This window comes from Crinia signifera, chromosome 1, assembly GCF_055691185.1.
Source record: "Crinia signifera chromosome 1, ASM5569118v1, whole genome shotgun sequence".
NCBI lineage: Eukaryota > Metazoa > Chordata > Amphibia > Anura > Myobatrachidae > Crinia > Crinia signifera.
This window is the reverse complement of record NC_139217.1, coordinates 92421360-92437396: the sequence shown is the minus strand read 5'-3', so window position 1 is coordinate 92437396 and position 16037 is coordinate 92421360. Positions and strand designations below refer to the sequence as shown.

Below are 16037 nucleotides of genomic sequence, written 5' to 3'. Positions count from 1 at the left end.
TATACATTGTATTGTTAAAGTCGAGTTGCACACACGCCATTTTAGGATAGTATGGCCGCCATCTTGGTTCGCAGAGTTGCGCAAATAAAGTATTATACCCGAGTCTGTGTAGCAAAGTGGACCATAAGCGCAGCCATACCAATACACATAAATTCATAATACCAAATTTACACCAAATAAAATATAGTTTATTAAAGGTTTAGTGCACCACACATAGGTTAATCTGCAATACACAATTATGTCTGTATAATGTTTAGTATCGTTATGTTCCGTTTCTCATGCGCAGCACTCCGGTCGTAGCGAAAACTTCGCAAACCATAAGGTCCGAAAGTTACGGACAAAATCCATATTCTATGTACTATTTCTGCTAAACTGTGTGAGACAAAGGAAATCAAGTTTTTTTTTTTTTTTTAAATCTGTTTATTAATTTTCCGACATTATAACAAAATAACACACACATATAAATACACATATACATATATATATGAGCCTTAAGAGGACGATCTTTCAACAGATTATAAATGTATTAAAAATAACCATTTGCCATGTACATAGTGTTACACAAACTGTTGCCTTATAATATTTGATCTTCTGTTGGTTTATAGCTATTATATAATATCTCTTATTTTCTAACTGATTGTAAACCATGTGTTTTTAATCTCTACGGCCCATACAATTCCGGACAATAAAGAAAAAACTAACATACATCCGTAGAAAGGGGTCTTCCACACACCTCTCATAGGGTAGAAAATGGAGGTATGGGGGGGGTGGGAGAGGAGATCCATCCTAGGGGGGACTGCGTTGTTCGTTGTTCTTTAGAACTCCCCATTCCCTTATCTAATTCTGTCTACGTATGGTAATCCCTTATGACTTAACACCATTAACCTGTTGTCCACAGAATTATACAAGGGAATTCATCCTAACTCTCATCCGCTATCAACCTCGTATAGTGTTTCGGGTTTCTTTTTTGGGGAGTAATAGAAAATTATCCAAACCAATCTCTCTATTTTTCTTAGTCTTTCCTTTTTCCCCTATTGTCCCCCTCTATATACCATGTTGTTCGACTTTTATCCCTTTATTATAAACCAGTCTTCCTGGATACTTTCCCCTTTCCCCTCCCGACGTCCATTAAGACCCTGAACAAGAGTACAAACACAGACTACACATTAACATAACACTACAATACACTGATTGGGGAAGGGGAGTGGGGAGGGAAGGGGTGGTGGGGGGAGGTGTCTCTTTGATCCAGACTATTCTACTCGCATAGATTCCACTGTGTCTATTTAGGATCTCCCTATCCTTTTGGTCGCATCAAATTATAGTGTTATGGAATTCTGCCCATGACGTCCATACTTCCCTGAACACGTCCAATTTCTCCTCTACTAATCCTGCTAAATATTCCATTTGATATAGGTGCCACACCGTCTCTTTAATTGTTGCCATAGATGGAACCCTGTTTGATTTCCAGTGAGAGGCTATTTTTATTTTTGCAGCACTCAATATAAACCATATAAGTTTTTAGGACGATGTTTTAATCCCTGGAATTTTTAGAGGGAGCAAGACATATTCAGGGGGCTGAGGAATCTCTATATTTGTAATTTGCTTAATTAAGTCAAAAACTAGTTTCCAAGTTTGTTGAATTTGTGGGCATGTCCAGAAGATATGTAAGAGATCACCTTTATACCCACATCCACGCCAGCATAGGTCGTTGGTCCCGCTATATATACGACTTAGTCTACTTGGGGTCAGATACCACCGGGAATATATCTTAAATGAGTTTTCTCTATAACGAATTGACTGGGATACTGATATCAGATTTTTTCTGATCCTCACCCATTCTTCCAGGGCTAGTTGTTTACCAAGCTCCAACTCCCATGCCAGTTCCTGTGGGAGGCGCTCCTGTTTACTGTAGTTTAATAGAATTTGGTAAACAGATGAAATAATACCCTTAAATTATGCCCTTTTCAAGCACAGTGTTTCAATTACCGTGTTGGCTTGGTTCTTTCTCGCCTGCTGTGAGTGGGAAAGAAAGCTATTTATCTGGCAGTATTGGTAAGCACTTGGTGATATATCGAATTTTAGTACTATTTCTGCAAACGGCGGGAGTCTACCTAACATTTCTAATTCGTTTAGGAATAATATATTAGTTTTTGACCAGTTTTTCTTAAAGGATAATTCCTTGCTTACTGGGAATTGGGGGTTATCCCACATTGGTAAGAGAGCATTAGGTGTGTTTATAATCTTATATTCTTTAGTTATTTTATCCCACAGGGACAGGGAGAATTCAATTACCGGATGGACTTTTTCCCTAATAGGTCTGTTGTTTTTCGGTACCCAAAGCAGTGTGGATATAGTTGACATGTTCGCTAATTGCGCCTCTAATTTGACCCATCTATGTGTTTCTTTGTTTGAGTGCCACATCACCAATTGTGATATTTGGGCTGCATAGAAATAAAGTTTAAGGTTAGGGACTCCTAGCCCGCCTTCCCTAGTGCCATTCTGTAACGTCTTAAGCCGAACCCGTGGTCTTTTCCCTGACCATAAGAAGTGGGAAGTAAGACTCTGCAGGTTTTTAAAGACCATGGGGGGGACTCTAATGGGGAGGGCTTGAAATACATATAATAAGCGTGGGAGGACGTTCATCTTCAAAACGTTAGCTCTTCCTGTCCACGAAATGTGGATTCTGGCCCAGCCCTTCATGTCGTTTGAGATCTCATTCAGCAATCTAGGATAGTTGGCATCATATAATTTTTTATAGTTTCTTGTAATATTAATGCCCAAGTATCTCAGATAGCTGATTCTCCACTTACATGAAAAGGCGGAGGCCAAGTTTTCCTTTAAACCAGAAGGAAGGTGGAGGTCCAGAATTTCGGTTTTTGCTGAATTAATCTTGAAGTTCGAAATTTCCCCAAATTCTAGGGCGGTCTCGAACACTTTGTTCGCTGACTTCAGCGGGTCCGATAATGTCAACAAGATATCATCCGCGTATAACGCGATCTTGTATTCTTCTGAGCCAATCCTGATACCTCCTACCTCCTTCTCGCTTCTAATTTTGGCCGCCAGAGGTTCAATCATGAGTGCAAAGATCATGGGCGATAATGGGCACCCTTGTCTAGTACCGTTGTTAATTCTAAAGGGAGATGATCTGTTGCCATTTATCGACACCGCCGCCATTGGGTTTTTATATAGTGCTTGAATTCCCTGTAAGAATCGCCCGCGAATTCCAAATCTAGGGAGCAGCAGATCCATATACCTCCATGAGACCCTATCAAAGGCCTTCTCGGCGTCTAGACCCATGACCAGGGCTGGGGTTTGTGTTATATTAATAGCTGAAATGGTATCCACTACTCGCCTGATATTTTCGAAGGCTTGTCTGTTCGGGATAAAACCCACCTTGTCTGGATGCACTAATGAGTCTATGACTTTAGCCAACTGATTTGCCATCACTTTGGCAAAAAGCTTAAGGTCGGTATTAAGCAAAGAAATAGGACGGTAGTTACTGCATAGTGTAGGGTCCCGGTCTGGCTTAGGGATCACTATTATTTCGGCGAGTGTTGTCGCCTGATCCAAGGGGTGTCCCTCTAAGATCGAGTCAAAGAACATCTTGGTTCGCAGAGTTGCGCAAATAAAGTATTATACCCGAGTCTGTGTAGCAAAGTGGACCATAAGCGCAGCCATACTAATACACATAAATTCATAATACCAAATTTACACCAAATAAAATATAGTTTATTAAAGGTTTAGTGCACCACACATAGGTTAATCTGCAATACACAATTATGTCTGTATAATGTTTAGTATCGTTATGTTCCGTTTCTCATGCGCAGCACTCCGGTCGTAGCGAAAACTTCGCAAACCATAAGGTCCGAAAGTTACGGACAAAATCCATATTCTATGTACTATTTCTGCTAAACTGTGTGAGACAAAGGAAATCAAGTTATAACCGGTTCTTGTTGCTTTTACGACCCCGACGACGATGCCAACACACAAAGGACACTGGAGTACACTCCCCCTGCACCAATCCTATTCAAGTGTAATTCATTGCCCCAATCACTGAGGACTGGACATTCGAACCCTTGACCAATTGCAATGGCCTTTGACCCCCCTCCTTGGACCCTATAAAATAGCTATCCCTGAGCTGGCTCGGTCACTTCGGCACTGCATCTATCCCTTCACCATTGACCGGGCTAAAGTTCTATTTGAACATAGCGAGCTCCGACCGGACTGCGCTGCGCATATCTGATGAGACGGTAAACGGTTGCATTCCTTGTGCTTTCTTATATTGTTTATTGGCTGATTGTATTCTGTACCTGTTTTCTTTCCCCTAGTAGTGTTTTGATTTGTATTTAGTATTGTTAAGGGAATTGTATCACGTGTTATCCTGTATAATTGTATCACGTGTTATTCTTTCTGTAACCCCCTTTTTTCCGCTAGGGACTAAATACACTATTTGGAGAATCTATCTCCTCCCTTTGTTATATCCTTGTCTCGAGTCTCATTCGCATCTGGCGATAAAGGTTTATTACGGACATTGTCCTTAAAAGGTATTCGCAGTTAAGGGATTAAGTACTGCGAAGGGATATTCTATAACTGGCACTGATCCAGCGTGTACAACACACGGAAAAGTTCCGCTACGCTTTGTTCGCACGTAGCTAGGGATAAAGGGGTACGCAGGTTACGGAAAGAGTACGTAAACTGCGCATTTCACTTATTGTCCTTTTGCTTATATTAATATTAACATTAACAGTATGTATATTCATTGTACAGTACATAGTGTAGCTATGGCCTCCGCTTTGTGTACGGAGCAGCCACTAGATGTGCACGTATAACAATAAAAAAGCAGTCTGTATGAATAACTGATTATTTTGTGATGTTTAGCTTAATAGAGTGTAATACAGGAACCATTAAGTTCCAACATTAATTAAAAGCACAAGAAGCTGTGTCCTTGAGCGTGGAACCCATTTTAACTCCTATTAAAAACCAATTAAGCGTCAGCTATTTTCCATTTTCTTCTCCTCCAGGAAATGAAAACACTATTTCTGCTCTGTAACAAAGGCCGTTAGACATTGATGACTTGTTCATACCTATCTGCTGCTAATACATCAGCCAGAACACTTGAAATCTACTGTAGAAACCTGACAAAACTTCTCACAGGATAATCTGTTTACAATTTTAGAGCAAGGATCAACCATTTTCTCATGCGTTATTGTGCGCTACTAGTACAATAAATGTATGTATTCTATATGCGCCACAAAGGAAATAAAACACCTCACAGCTCCCCGATAAGGTTTTCATCCATAACCGTATTAACCTTTTCCCCCACTAGTGATTTTGTGTGATTGTGCCCTCTCTATGGGATCCCAGTATACAGGAGACTGCAATGACTATAATCATTCATATTTTCTGTTTGTTTCAGATGCACTTCAAAACTTGGTTGGACAACAGAATGCGCGTCACGGAATTATTAAAATATTCAATGCACTCCAAGAGAACAAAGCCAATAAACATCTACTTTACGTAAGCAAGCTATTTCTCCTCATCTCATGGACTTCATTACTTATTCTAGTTTCATATGTATCAGTACATTAACCCTTTGAGTGCCAAGGGAATTTGTCAAAGTAGGTGTGCAAATCGGCAAGCATACATTTTTATTCATCATAATGACCTGTAATGTTTATCTCTTATACAGGAAATATAATCATTTTTTACACAACATTTATTTATTTGAATTTATATAACAAATGTGAGCGACTCACATTAGCAGATTTTTCTCACAGAGATGATAGCACTCAAAGGGTTAATACATTATACAGAATCCATTTACAGGATCTCCAGCTGCCTGTAATGAGGGGTTAGTCATACTTATTATTCTATACATTATTGTTCCATAAATGTTGAGTAAAATAGAAAGACTTGGCATAAATTACCCAACAAATGTACTTTAAAACTTCCCTTTACTAATATAAGTTGCTGGGTCTTATAGTGGTAACAATGGCCAGGTTCCTTGGTGTCACAGCTTATCGTGCATCAAAAGTCCAGATACACACAGTATTTTAGATACGACTATTGTGTGTGCATTGGAATTCTTCTAATTCTTCTATTCTTGCAATCATTAGCAGAGTCTTCATTAATTAAGCATGTTTTCATCTGCAATAAATAGGTACAGGATGTCCAATTTCACTGCCCATTTAGCTAAAACCAAGAGTTGAATCATGTATAATTGTTCTTATATCTGCTTCGGGAAATACATGCACACTGCAGAATCGGTTCTAGATTATGTAATATAATGTAGGGACTTGGGGCCTGATTCAGACCTGACCACAGGGCTGCGAATTCATACAGCAGGCGATTATCGATAAACTACATATGCGATTAGGCCGCAATGTACGTGTGCAGTGCCCGACAGTAATAAACTCCTGCAACCTTTCCTGATCGCTGCCCGTTTGCACAGTGATTCACAGGAAGTAGGCGTATGGAGGTGGGAACCGGCAGTTTAGTGGGAGTGCTAACAAAAACGGTCATAAAAAAACCTGCTGGGAGTGATGGAGCAAATGCAGGCATGCCTGGGAGAACACTAGATGTGGCAAAGGCTGTTAGGGGAATGTTTGTGACGTCCGCTCCAGCTAGGATATGCCGTTTTTCCTCGCAACGCTGACTAAGTCCTGAGCTACGCGGCGCCTGCGATGACTTGTGGCCATTGTAAAAATCATTCCATGTTCAGCCTGTCACGAATAAATGTGGACACATTTGCACAGGTGCTAACGAATGTGCACTTGTCCATATCCTTTTGCACAATGAGCACATTAAATCACAACGTGGGATTTCAATGGAGCGGGGCAGCTGCTTAACTGAACGCTGGCCGCTGCACATTCGCAGCTGTGCAGACAGGTCTGAATTGAGCACATAGTCAATCTGCACTGATTACTGGGGCGCGTGCAAGCACTAGATGTCTGATGACGTGGGTGAGGGCATGGTATCTGATTTCCATGGGTAGCATATTTAAACTAATGAAAGCTCTACTAAAATTGGAGTTCTCTATTTAATACCATTACATTGCATAATTGGCCGCTAAGGATAATTCCACCTTAAAGTTTTTTAAATGGTTTTTGGTTGAAGTAAGATGTGCTATAATTGGAAATCTGTAGTCCGTTACCCGCAACTCACTAATTCTATAATTTGCAGGGCTCTGCAATACTTCTAACAGTGGCAGCAGTGGGCTGGGTTTTATATTAAGCTCCAGGGGGGTGTTTAATCCTGGCCAATATTTCCGATAGTCTGAAATATCATCCAGGACCTATTCAACTCCAGTCATTTTTGGCTCTGGCTTGCCGCTGCAAATCTGAATTGTTGAAAGCCGAATCTGCACTGTCGAAAATGTCCACCAAATTGTTGAATTAGTGGCCGTTTCTGATCAAATAGACGCAGAATTCGCCAATCAACGTTTTTTCTGACTTTCTGAATTTTTCAGAAAGTTGGAACATCGTAAATTACATTAAATATTCAACCTACTGTATTCTTGTCGAAATTTCCTTTCCTCGAAAAAATATAGTCCGCATTGAATTACCAGCACTCTCTGATCTAGATGGTACTTATGGGGGATAAGTACCATCTAGATCAGAGAGTGCTGGTTTGTTTATATTTGGGCGGAAGCCATCTTGTCACGACTTATAATATGCTCTCACTGAATAAATGTCCATTAAGGCTGTGATTAACAGAGTGTTTGTGTGTTCTCCTCAGGTGCTGATGGAAGTGCTTTTTGTAGAACTATGTCCAGAAGTGAGGACTCATTTAGAGCAGCTGAAAGCTGGCACAGCTTGTGACAGCACCAAGTGAACCACTACTTCTAATGTCTGTGTAACAATAGACATGTTAATTATTTTCCTCTTTTCCATAGAGGGCTGACTGAGAACTACGTACTCTCCTGTGTCCATTTTTTTTTTCTTCCTTTTTTCTTTTCTTCTTTTTTTATGTGATACTGTATTTGCAGATTGGGGAGGCCCTGGCTGTAGTGTAGGAATAAGAAGATAATGCTGCACTGTTATCAGTTTTATTTAAAATGTTCTTTGGTTACTGTTCTCTCTGGAATATGACCTACAATGTTAATGTACTGTAAGGACGGGGGGCATCTTTTAACCAGTTCAGTGATGTGTGGGGCTGTTTAGACGCTGGACGTACACGATACTGATGAGAGACTGAATGTTGTACAGATCATTTCCTCATTGAGGATCCTGAACATTCCTTTATTATTTCCGGTGTATTGAAGAATGTTTTGTGCAATACTTTATGTAATGTTATTGTGAATATTTTATTCTTTATTGCTTTTATTTTTACCAAAGACTGCCCATTATTTAAACTATTTGTAAGCAATAAATAAAAAAAAAAAAGAATTCATTTATACTTGCTTTCTGCTTAATAACAGACACTAAGGAACAGGTAACATTACTCACTGGCAGGTATTCAATGCCGGTGCGAGCGGCTGGCGAGGGGGTTAAACTGTGAGGATCGCTCAAAAAACGGAGCGAGGGGGAATTTGCGAATGAGGGGGGTCAGTTGAATACTGACAGGGTGAGCGGTGACTGCGGGCAAAAAGTCCTGCTCGCAGTCACCGCTCGCCCACGGCATTGAATATATGCCACAGTATGGGGACTTGATGTTACAGTACCTGTCACCTAGTCACAGTGTGACCATGATGCTTGCTGACCAGTACACGAAAGAATTTCGCTCACTGGGATCTAATGCCTTCACTTGGGTATAAGATACTTCATCAGTGGCGTAAACTACTGAAAGGCAGCCCCAGCTGCCGCTTGGGGGAGCAAGTGGCAGCAGGGTCTGTGTGGGCGCAGGCACCCGCTCGATGCACTGACATGCTGCTGCCTGCCGCTGCCCACTGGCCGAGCACCTGAGGCGAGTCAGTCGCAGCGCGGGTGTGGCCATGGCAGAGACAACACATGCCTCCACTGATTCAATTGACTGTACACAGAGCTGGCTATTGGCTACTGTGTACAGGATGGGTGCGGATAAACGTGCTAGGGTGGCCAGGGATGCGTTGGAGCCAAGGGAAGCAGCAGTGTATGCTGGTCTCTCTTCCTCTATCCTGCTTCAGCTTCTCCGTTATGCCTGGGGGTGGGGGGGTGCCACAAACATTTGGCAGGGGGGGAGCAAAAGTTATAGTTACGCCACTGTACTTCATCCTATTTTAGCTATATAATACAGACGCTCAAGAAGTCTGTGCATTCATGTTGAAAGCACATTTCATATCCTATGTTTTCATTGAACACATACACAAATAGACAAATGGGGGGAATTCAATTCATAGTGCACCAGCAGATGGTGCCCAACCGAGCTATTGAAATGTTGCTCCATTCGGGCCTGATAAACTGCTGGCAATGTGATTTTGGCTCGGAAACCCCCCCCCCCCATACCACCCCTTCCCCAGGAGTGGCGAGCTGAAATGTACAAGAAGCTACCCATTAGAGTGCTCAAACTGAAGTTTTATTTTGCATTGCGCTGATTAGTTTGGTCAGATTTACCTGATTTACGCAGCTAAACCCACTAAGTAGCGCAATAAAAAAACAATCAATTGAATATCGTCCCGCAATCTCTAATCACTTTAAACAGTGGCAATCTGGTAGACTTGATATGGTGTGTGTGTACATAAGAGATTAGAATTGTTCAGCCTGCCCACACAGCAATACTAGCGATTTCAAGTACTGGGTGTTCACTAATTAGAGCAATAATTGGTACTTGTGTATCACGGCGCCCAGTTTTCCTACGTACGGCACCGTAGGGAAATCGCATCGCATAGGCCATTTTAAGGGTGATGCGATGCGATTTTTTAATGTAATTTATTCACTGCTCTCTCAGCTCCGGGGGATCGCATCGCATCGCATGCGATTTTAAAGGGTGTGCGATGCCATTACATTAGCTATACCATAATATCATTGTATGACGTCGGAGGACGCATTCCGCCGACCCACGCGAGGCTCGCTGCACTCGCCACGCTTCGGGGTGGCATGAATAGTGTGTGTGTGTGGGGGGGGCCTAAATCATGGCATCGCACACCCTATAAAATCGCATGTGATTTTGCGGGAGGTGCGATGCGATCCCCCGGGGCTGAGAGAGCGGTGAATAAATTACATAGGAAAATTGCATTACATCGCATCGCATGGACCATGCGATGCGATTTTCCTATGCAGAATAGCCCACTAAGCAAATTGCTAAGTGGGCACCATGATAATACACAAGTACCCAATAATTAATTAAACCTACTAATTAGCACAATAAAATTTCAAGTATTTCAAGTACCTGGGTGTTCACTAATAAGTGCAATAATTAATTAAGACCACTAATTAGTGCAATAATTAAGACCACTAATTAGTGCAATAAAATCAATTTAATCTGGCAATCTCTAATCACTTTATGATGTTTACCAGATTGCCACTGTATAAAGTGATGTGTGCGCATAAGAGATTAGAATTGTTCAGCCTGCCCACACAGCAATAGGTATGGATGATTAGGTCACCAGCAAGTCGACGCCACTAGGTAGACATGGCTTAAGGTCGACATGCAGAAAGGTCAACATGACTAAAGGTTGACATGGGTTAGGTCGACATGGGTAATGTTGACTTGATCTAAAGTCATCACAGTGAGTGTACTACTGTATACCCCACTGCCCTAGAGTGAGAGGAATCCTCTATAATAACCTGGCTGTTCACAAAATTGGATAATAATTACCCCTCTGCTGCTTTGTCAGACATCCCAACGCCTTTGCAGCATGTCCTGGATTGTATGCAGCTGCGTATATCAGGTGTGCTGCGCTAGGCCCGATGCATCTGGTAATTATCTTTGCATTCTCCGGATCTGGGCAAGTAAAAAGCAGACTAATAATAGTATATTTATTATCAATGTGATGTAGACATTTTCATTCTTTATATTACTGTACATACGTGCACCATGTAACGCCTATACTCCCATCAGTAGTCAAATAACTTATATCTGAGACCAAACATAAATGTAGTATATAATTAAAAATAGGTTATGAGAAAAGGTTAAATCAATAGATTAATAGGGCAGTTGCAACTACACCTCCGGGCCTCAGCATAAAACATTTTATGCTTTTAGGACCATGTATACGCCCCAATGGCACTGACCCCACCCACACAGTACTCGTTACACCTCCTACACTTCTCATTTTCAGCCTCAGGCAGCGGCGTCACTAGGAGGGGGGGGGGGGGGGTGGCCCACACCCTAGTGTCACCCTTCAGTAGGGTGACACCAAAAAGAGCCGCAATTAGCACTACAGAACACCCACACTCGACTGACTGTTAGCTGACTCAAAATTCACTCACAGCAGGGGCTGCTTCTGGGTTGGAATCATTTGGTCTACAGCATTATGGTCGACAGTCATTAGGTCGACCTGGGAAAAAGTCGACATGGTTCTAGGTCGAAAGGTCATTGGTTCGACAGGTCGTTAGTTCGACATTGTCTAGGTCGACAGTCAAAAGGTCGACATGGGGTTTTTCACTGTTTTTTTACCTGGATGTCAACACAGTCGACATGGACACAGTTTAAAGTGGACCGCATCCCCTTGCATCGTTTGCTATGCGCTCGACACACTATTTTATTCTCCCACCACGCCCTAGTGGATGGTAGGGCATGAAATACATGTTGGCTCATAAAACAGTGAAAAACTCCATGTCGACTTGGACAATGTCGAACTAAATGACCTGTCGAACGAAAGACCTTTCGACCTTTTCCCATGTTGACCTAATGACAGTCGACCATAATGCTGTAGACCTGGGGTAGCCAACCCTAGTCCTCGAGAGCTACCAACAGTGCATGTTTTGCAGGTCTCCTCACAGAATCACAAGTGAGCTAATTAGCTCCATCTGTGGATCTTTTAAAATGTGTCAGTGATTAATGAGTGCAGCAGCTAGGTTGTCTGGAAAATGTGAACTGTTGGTAGCTCTCGAGGGCTAGGGTTGGCTACCACTGCTGTAGACCAAATGACTGCATCCCCTGCTTCTATACATAGAGGTGCACTCCTCTGGGGCCATTTAAAATGTGGCGCTGGAAGCCACTATCCGCGCTCACATACTGGTGGTTAATGATTGGTTGTTGGGCCGCAATCTCCAATTGGCTCACTGAGCTCAGGCCCCGCTAGAGGGACGGCAGAAGTGGGCACTCCACTCCCCACAGCGAAGGCCAGTGATAATGGCAGCAAAGGAGGAGGCGGAGTCCCAGGGTGTTGAGTCGGTACTCTTTACCTAGCACGGCGCCCACAATGTCCATCGCGGTCATCGGGGGTAAAAAATCGCGGCCATCGCATGCACTAAAAAAACGGGTGCGACGCGATGCCCGCGATTTCCCATAGGGATCAAGGTTAAAAGTGTGATTGGACGCGATTTTACTGTTCAATGCCTCAATGCCCGCGATTTTTCCATAGGAAACAATGTTAAATGGGCCACAGAGCCCTAATAGTCCCCCTGAAGTCTGAAATGGCCCCCACAATTGTTAATGCCACCCCACGATCAACGTGAACCCGAAGCGTGGCGAGCGCAGCGGTACGCGTCCTCCGACCTTTTCATACCCCCACTATCCACGTCGGCGTGGAGTTGAGAATAGAATAGTGTGGCGAGTGCAGCGAGCCACCGAGCCCGAAGCGTGGCGAGCGGACGCGGATACCTGTGAAGCCCGCGAAGGGACGCGTTTACCTGTGAAGGTATCCGCGTCCCCTTGCGGGGCTCGCTGCGCTCGCCACGCTTCGGGCTCGGTGGCTCGCTGCGCTCGCCACACTATTCTATTCTCAACTCCACACCGACGTGGATAGTGGGGGTATGAAAAGGTCGGAGGACGCGTACCGCCACCCCTCGCGGGCTCGCTGCGCTCGCCACGCTTCGGGTTCACGTTGATCGTGGGGTGGCGTTAACAATTGTTGGGGCCATTTCAGACTTCAGGGGGACTATTTGGGCTCTGTGGCCCATTTAACATTGTTTCCTATGGAAAAATCACGGGCATTGAGGCATTGAACAGTAAAATCGCTTCCAATCACACTTTTAACATTGTTCGTTCCCTATGGGAAATCGCGGCCATCGCGTTGCACCCGTTTTTTAGTGCATTTGATGGCCGCGATGGGCGCCGTGCTAGGTAAAGAGTACCGTTGAGTCTTACTGGGACATACTGTTTTAGCAGCACTACAGAGGCATTCTGTGTAGAAGTGCCACCTCAGGGTTCAGTCTCTAATTTAGCCATTTAGATTGTATTTTTACATTTCTTATTACATTCTCTATATGCTGCAAATTATTTGTGTGTCCCATCTTGTTTAAACACTGTAATGCCCACCTTTTTATAGCTATTTCAAATATGACTTTGCTGTTAAGCTACATCGGTGTCCTTTTGACATTTGTTCTTTTAATTCACCCTAGGAATACATTTATCAGTGCCCTCCTACAGTATATTTTTTTGCCACCTTTTAGTAGTATCGATACCTCTAAATCAGGGGTCCTCAAACTATTTTGCTTTGGGACTGCATCAAACAATAAACATGATTAATGTACCCAGGGGCGTAGCTAAGGGTTCATGGGCCCTGGTGCGAAAGGTCAGCTTGGGGCCCCCCTACATACAACAAAATTTAAAAAAAAAAATCCACCTTGATAATGATATATATTCAGTGGCAAACGCAGGATTTTTAAAGCACAGCCGTTATGAGTGAAACTTTTTTTGCTGGAAATATATATTAATGGCATCCTGTAATGAAACTGAAACATCTGGCTCTGGTGCCAACTACCCCTAAAGGAAACAATATCAACCTCTACATGGACAAAACTGAGCAGACTATCTGCTAAAGGGCATAGTTTTGTACTCCTATGCCCTTTATCAAGATATAAACACACATAAACACAATTCTCTCTCACTCACACACACACTGTAAGCACCATTCACACACACACTGTAAGCACCATTCACACACACACACACACACACACACTGTAAGCACCATTCACACACACACACACACACACACACACGCTGTAAGCACCATTCACACACACACACACACACTGTAAGCACCATTCACACACACACACACACACACACTGTAAGCACCATTCACACACACACACACACACTGTAAGCACCATTCACACACTGTAAGCAGGATTTACCTGCTGCAGTCCTTCAGTAGTGGCAGTCAGGCGGTTGCCACACTGGTGCTTCTTTCAGCCCGCTGGTGCACCCTGTCACGCTCTCCAGTACTTAGTGCGCGCACAGAGACAAGGCAGGCGGGCCGCGGGTCCTCCGCATGACGTCAGCGCCGCGGCACCCGCAGTTCTGAGTGATCAGGGGGAGAGCTTCTTGGGACCGGGTGAGCAGGCAAGCCGCCGGTGCCGGGCAGAACAGCTGCCGGCGCACGCTGCCCTTTATCATGTGAACATATTAGTGATAGAATATTGCACAGCTCATTTGCGGAGGGGGGGGCGGGCCGGCGGCGCCAGGTGTCCAATCTGCGCCCGGAGCGTGTGCTCCAGTGGCTCCGCCCTCCCTACGCCTCTGACCCTCATCCAGGACGGCCGGACAGTGGCGGGGGTTGGGCCCCCCTGGCTCAGGGGCCCGGTCGCAGGTGCGACCGCTGCGACCCCTGTAGCTACGCCACTGAATGTACCCCAGCAGGTTACCGCAGAACGGTCGCGAAACGTGTTATCTTAAACTGCACATGCATGGCAGCATTGTGGAGGCACAAAAAGATGTGAGCATCTGAGGTAACAGCCAATTGAACAGATTTATCAGACTCCTTGAATCACTTACTGAGAGATAGAGAAGTTATGAACCGCTGGTCAGCAACATGGAATCGCGACCCCCTGCTGAGATGGTTGGGACCCACTTGGGGGTCAGGACCCACAGTTTGAGAACCACTGCTCTGAATAATTCCTTCCAGGACTCCTCAAACTTACCAAAGTTTGCTTTCCTGAATTTTAAGGACCTAGTTGCTCCAATATAATTATCTTTGTTAAAATTTTAATCAAAGTGATCATATTGTGATCACTATTCCCCAATGTCTCCATTATGGTTATATTAGTAAGAATGTCCCCATTGTTGCTTATCAAGAAATCCAGGATATTGTTATTTCTGGTTGGACTTTCAATAAATTGTTACAAATAGTGGTCATTCAATAAAACATTTCCCTTAGCGGTACCACTTGACCTATCTTTCCAATTTATTCGCATCCCATTAAATAGTAGATTTCTTTAAAAAAAATTGCGATTGGAAACATGTGATATGGTGCGATTTCAGAACCTTACTAAATATCGCATCCCATTAAATATCACCCAGAGGGTGCCAGCCACACTGAATTTAGAAGAGACTGTAGCACAGGCACTCCTGCACCTTTACAACCTCACAGAGAAACTGTGACCCAGCTGGAGTGAATGATCAACTCTGTCAGCTGAGGCTAGATCTAGGGAGCTGCTGAAGTACCATGTGTACATAGTGAAAATGGTCAATAACACGCCAGAGGAGAGGGATTCAGAGTCCCCTTCCCTCAAGTTGACTGCTCCAAAGAGGAGCTTACATGCTGCAGAGAGACCTCCAGGACAGCCACCTTAGATGTGTAGGATGAATCTGTGCTCAACCCAGCCCCCAGCTAGTTACTTGCTCCACTTATGGCAGCAAAGAGCGGCACTTGTTGTGATCTATTGGTGCAAGGTCTGGTGACCTGTGTTTTGGGGGGGGGGATATGGTCATTAGGTCTACAACAACTAGGTCGACAGGCAGCAAGGTCGAAATGTGTCTAGGTTAATTAGGTCGACACAAGCATTAGGTCGACATGGACTAGGTCTACAGTCAAAAGGTTGACATGGGGTTTTTCACTTTTTTGTGCCGACAGGAGGTATTTCATGCCCTTCTCCCACCACTAGGGCGTGGTGGGAGAATAAAATAGTGTGCCCGAAGCATTGCAAGCGATGCAAAGTGACGTGGTGCACTTTAAACTGTGTCAATGTCGACTGTGTCGACATTTGGGTAAAAAAACAGTGAAAAAA

General features: G+C 43.7%; 1 protein-coding gene across 1 annotated transcript in view; it reads left to right on the top strand.

Moving 5' to 3' along the window:
• Positions 1-8395, top strand: part of SNX25 (sorting nexin 25) — a 189442-nt gene extending 181047 nt beyond the window's left edge. The window contains exons 18-19 of the mRNA XM_083170201.1: positions 5417-5517; positions 7738-8395. Coding sequence (XP_083026327.1) covers positions 5417-5517; positions 7738-7833 — 197 coding nt within the window. The 3' untranslated portion in view covers positions 7834-8395. The remainder of the gene's footprint in view (positions 1-5416; positions 5518-7737) is intronic.
• The last annotated feature ends 7642 nt before the right edge of the window (positions 8396-16037 follow it).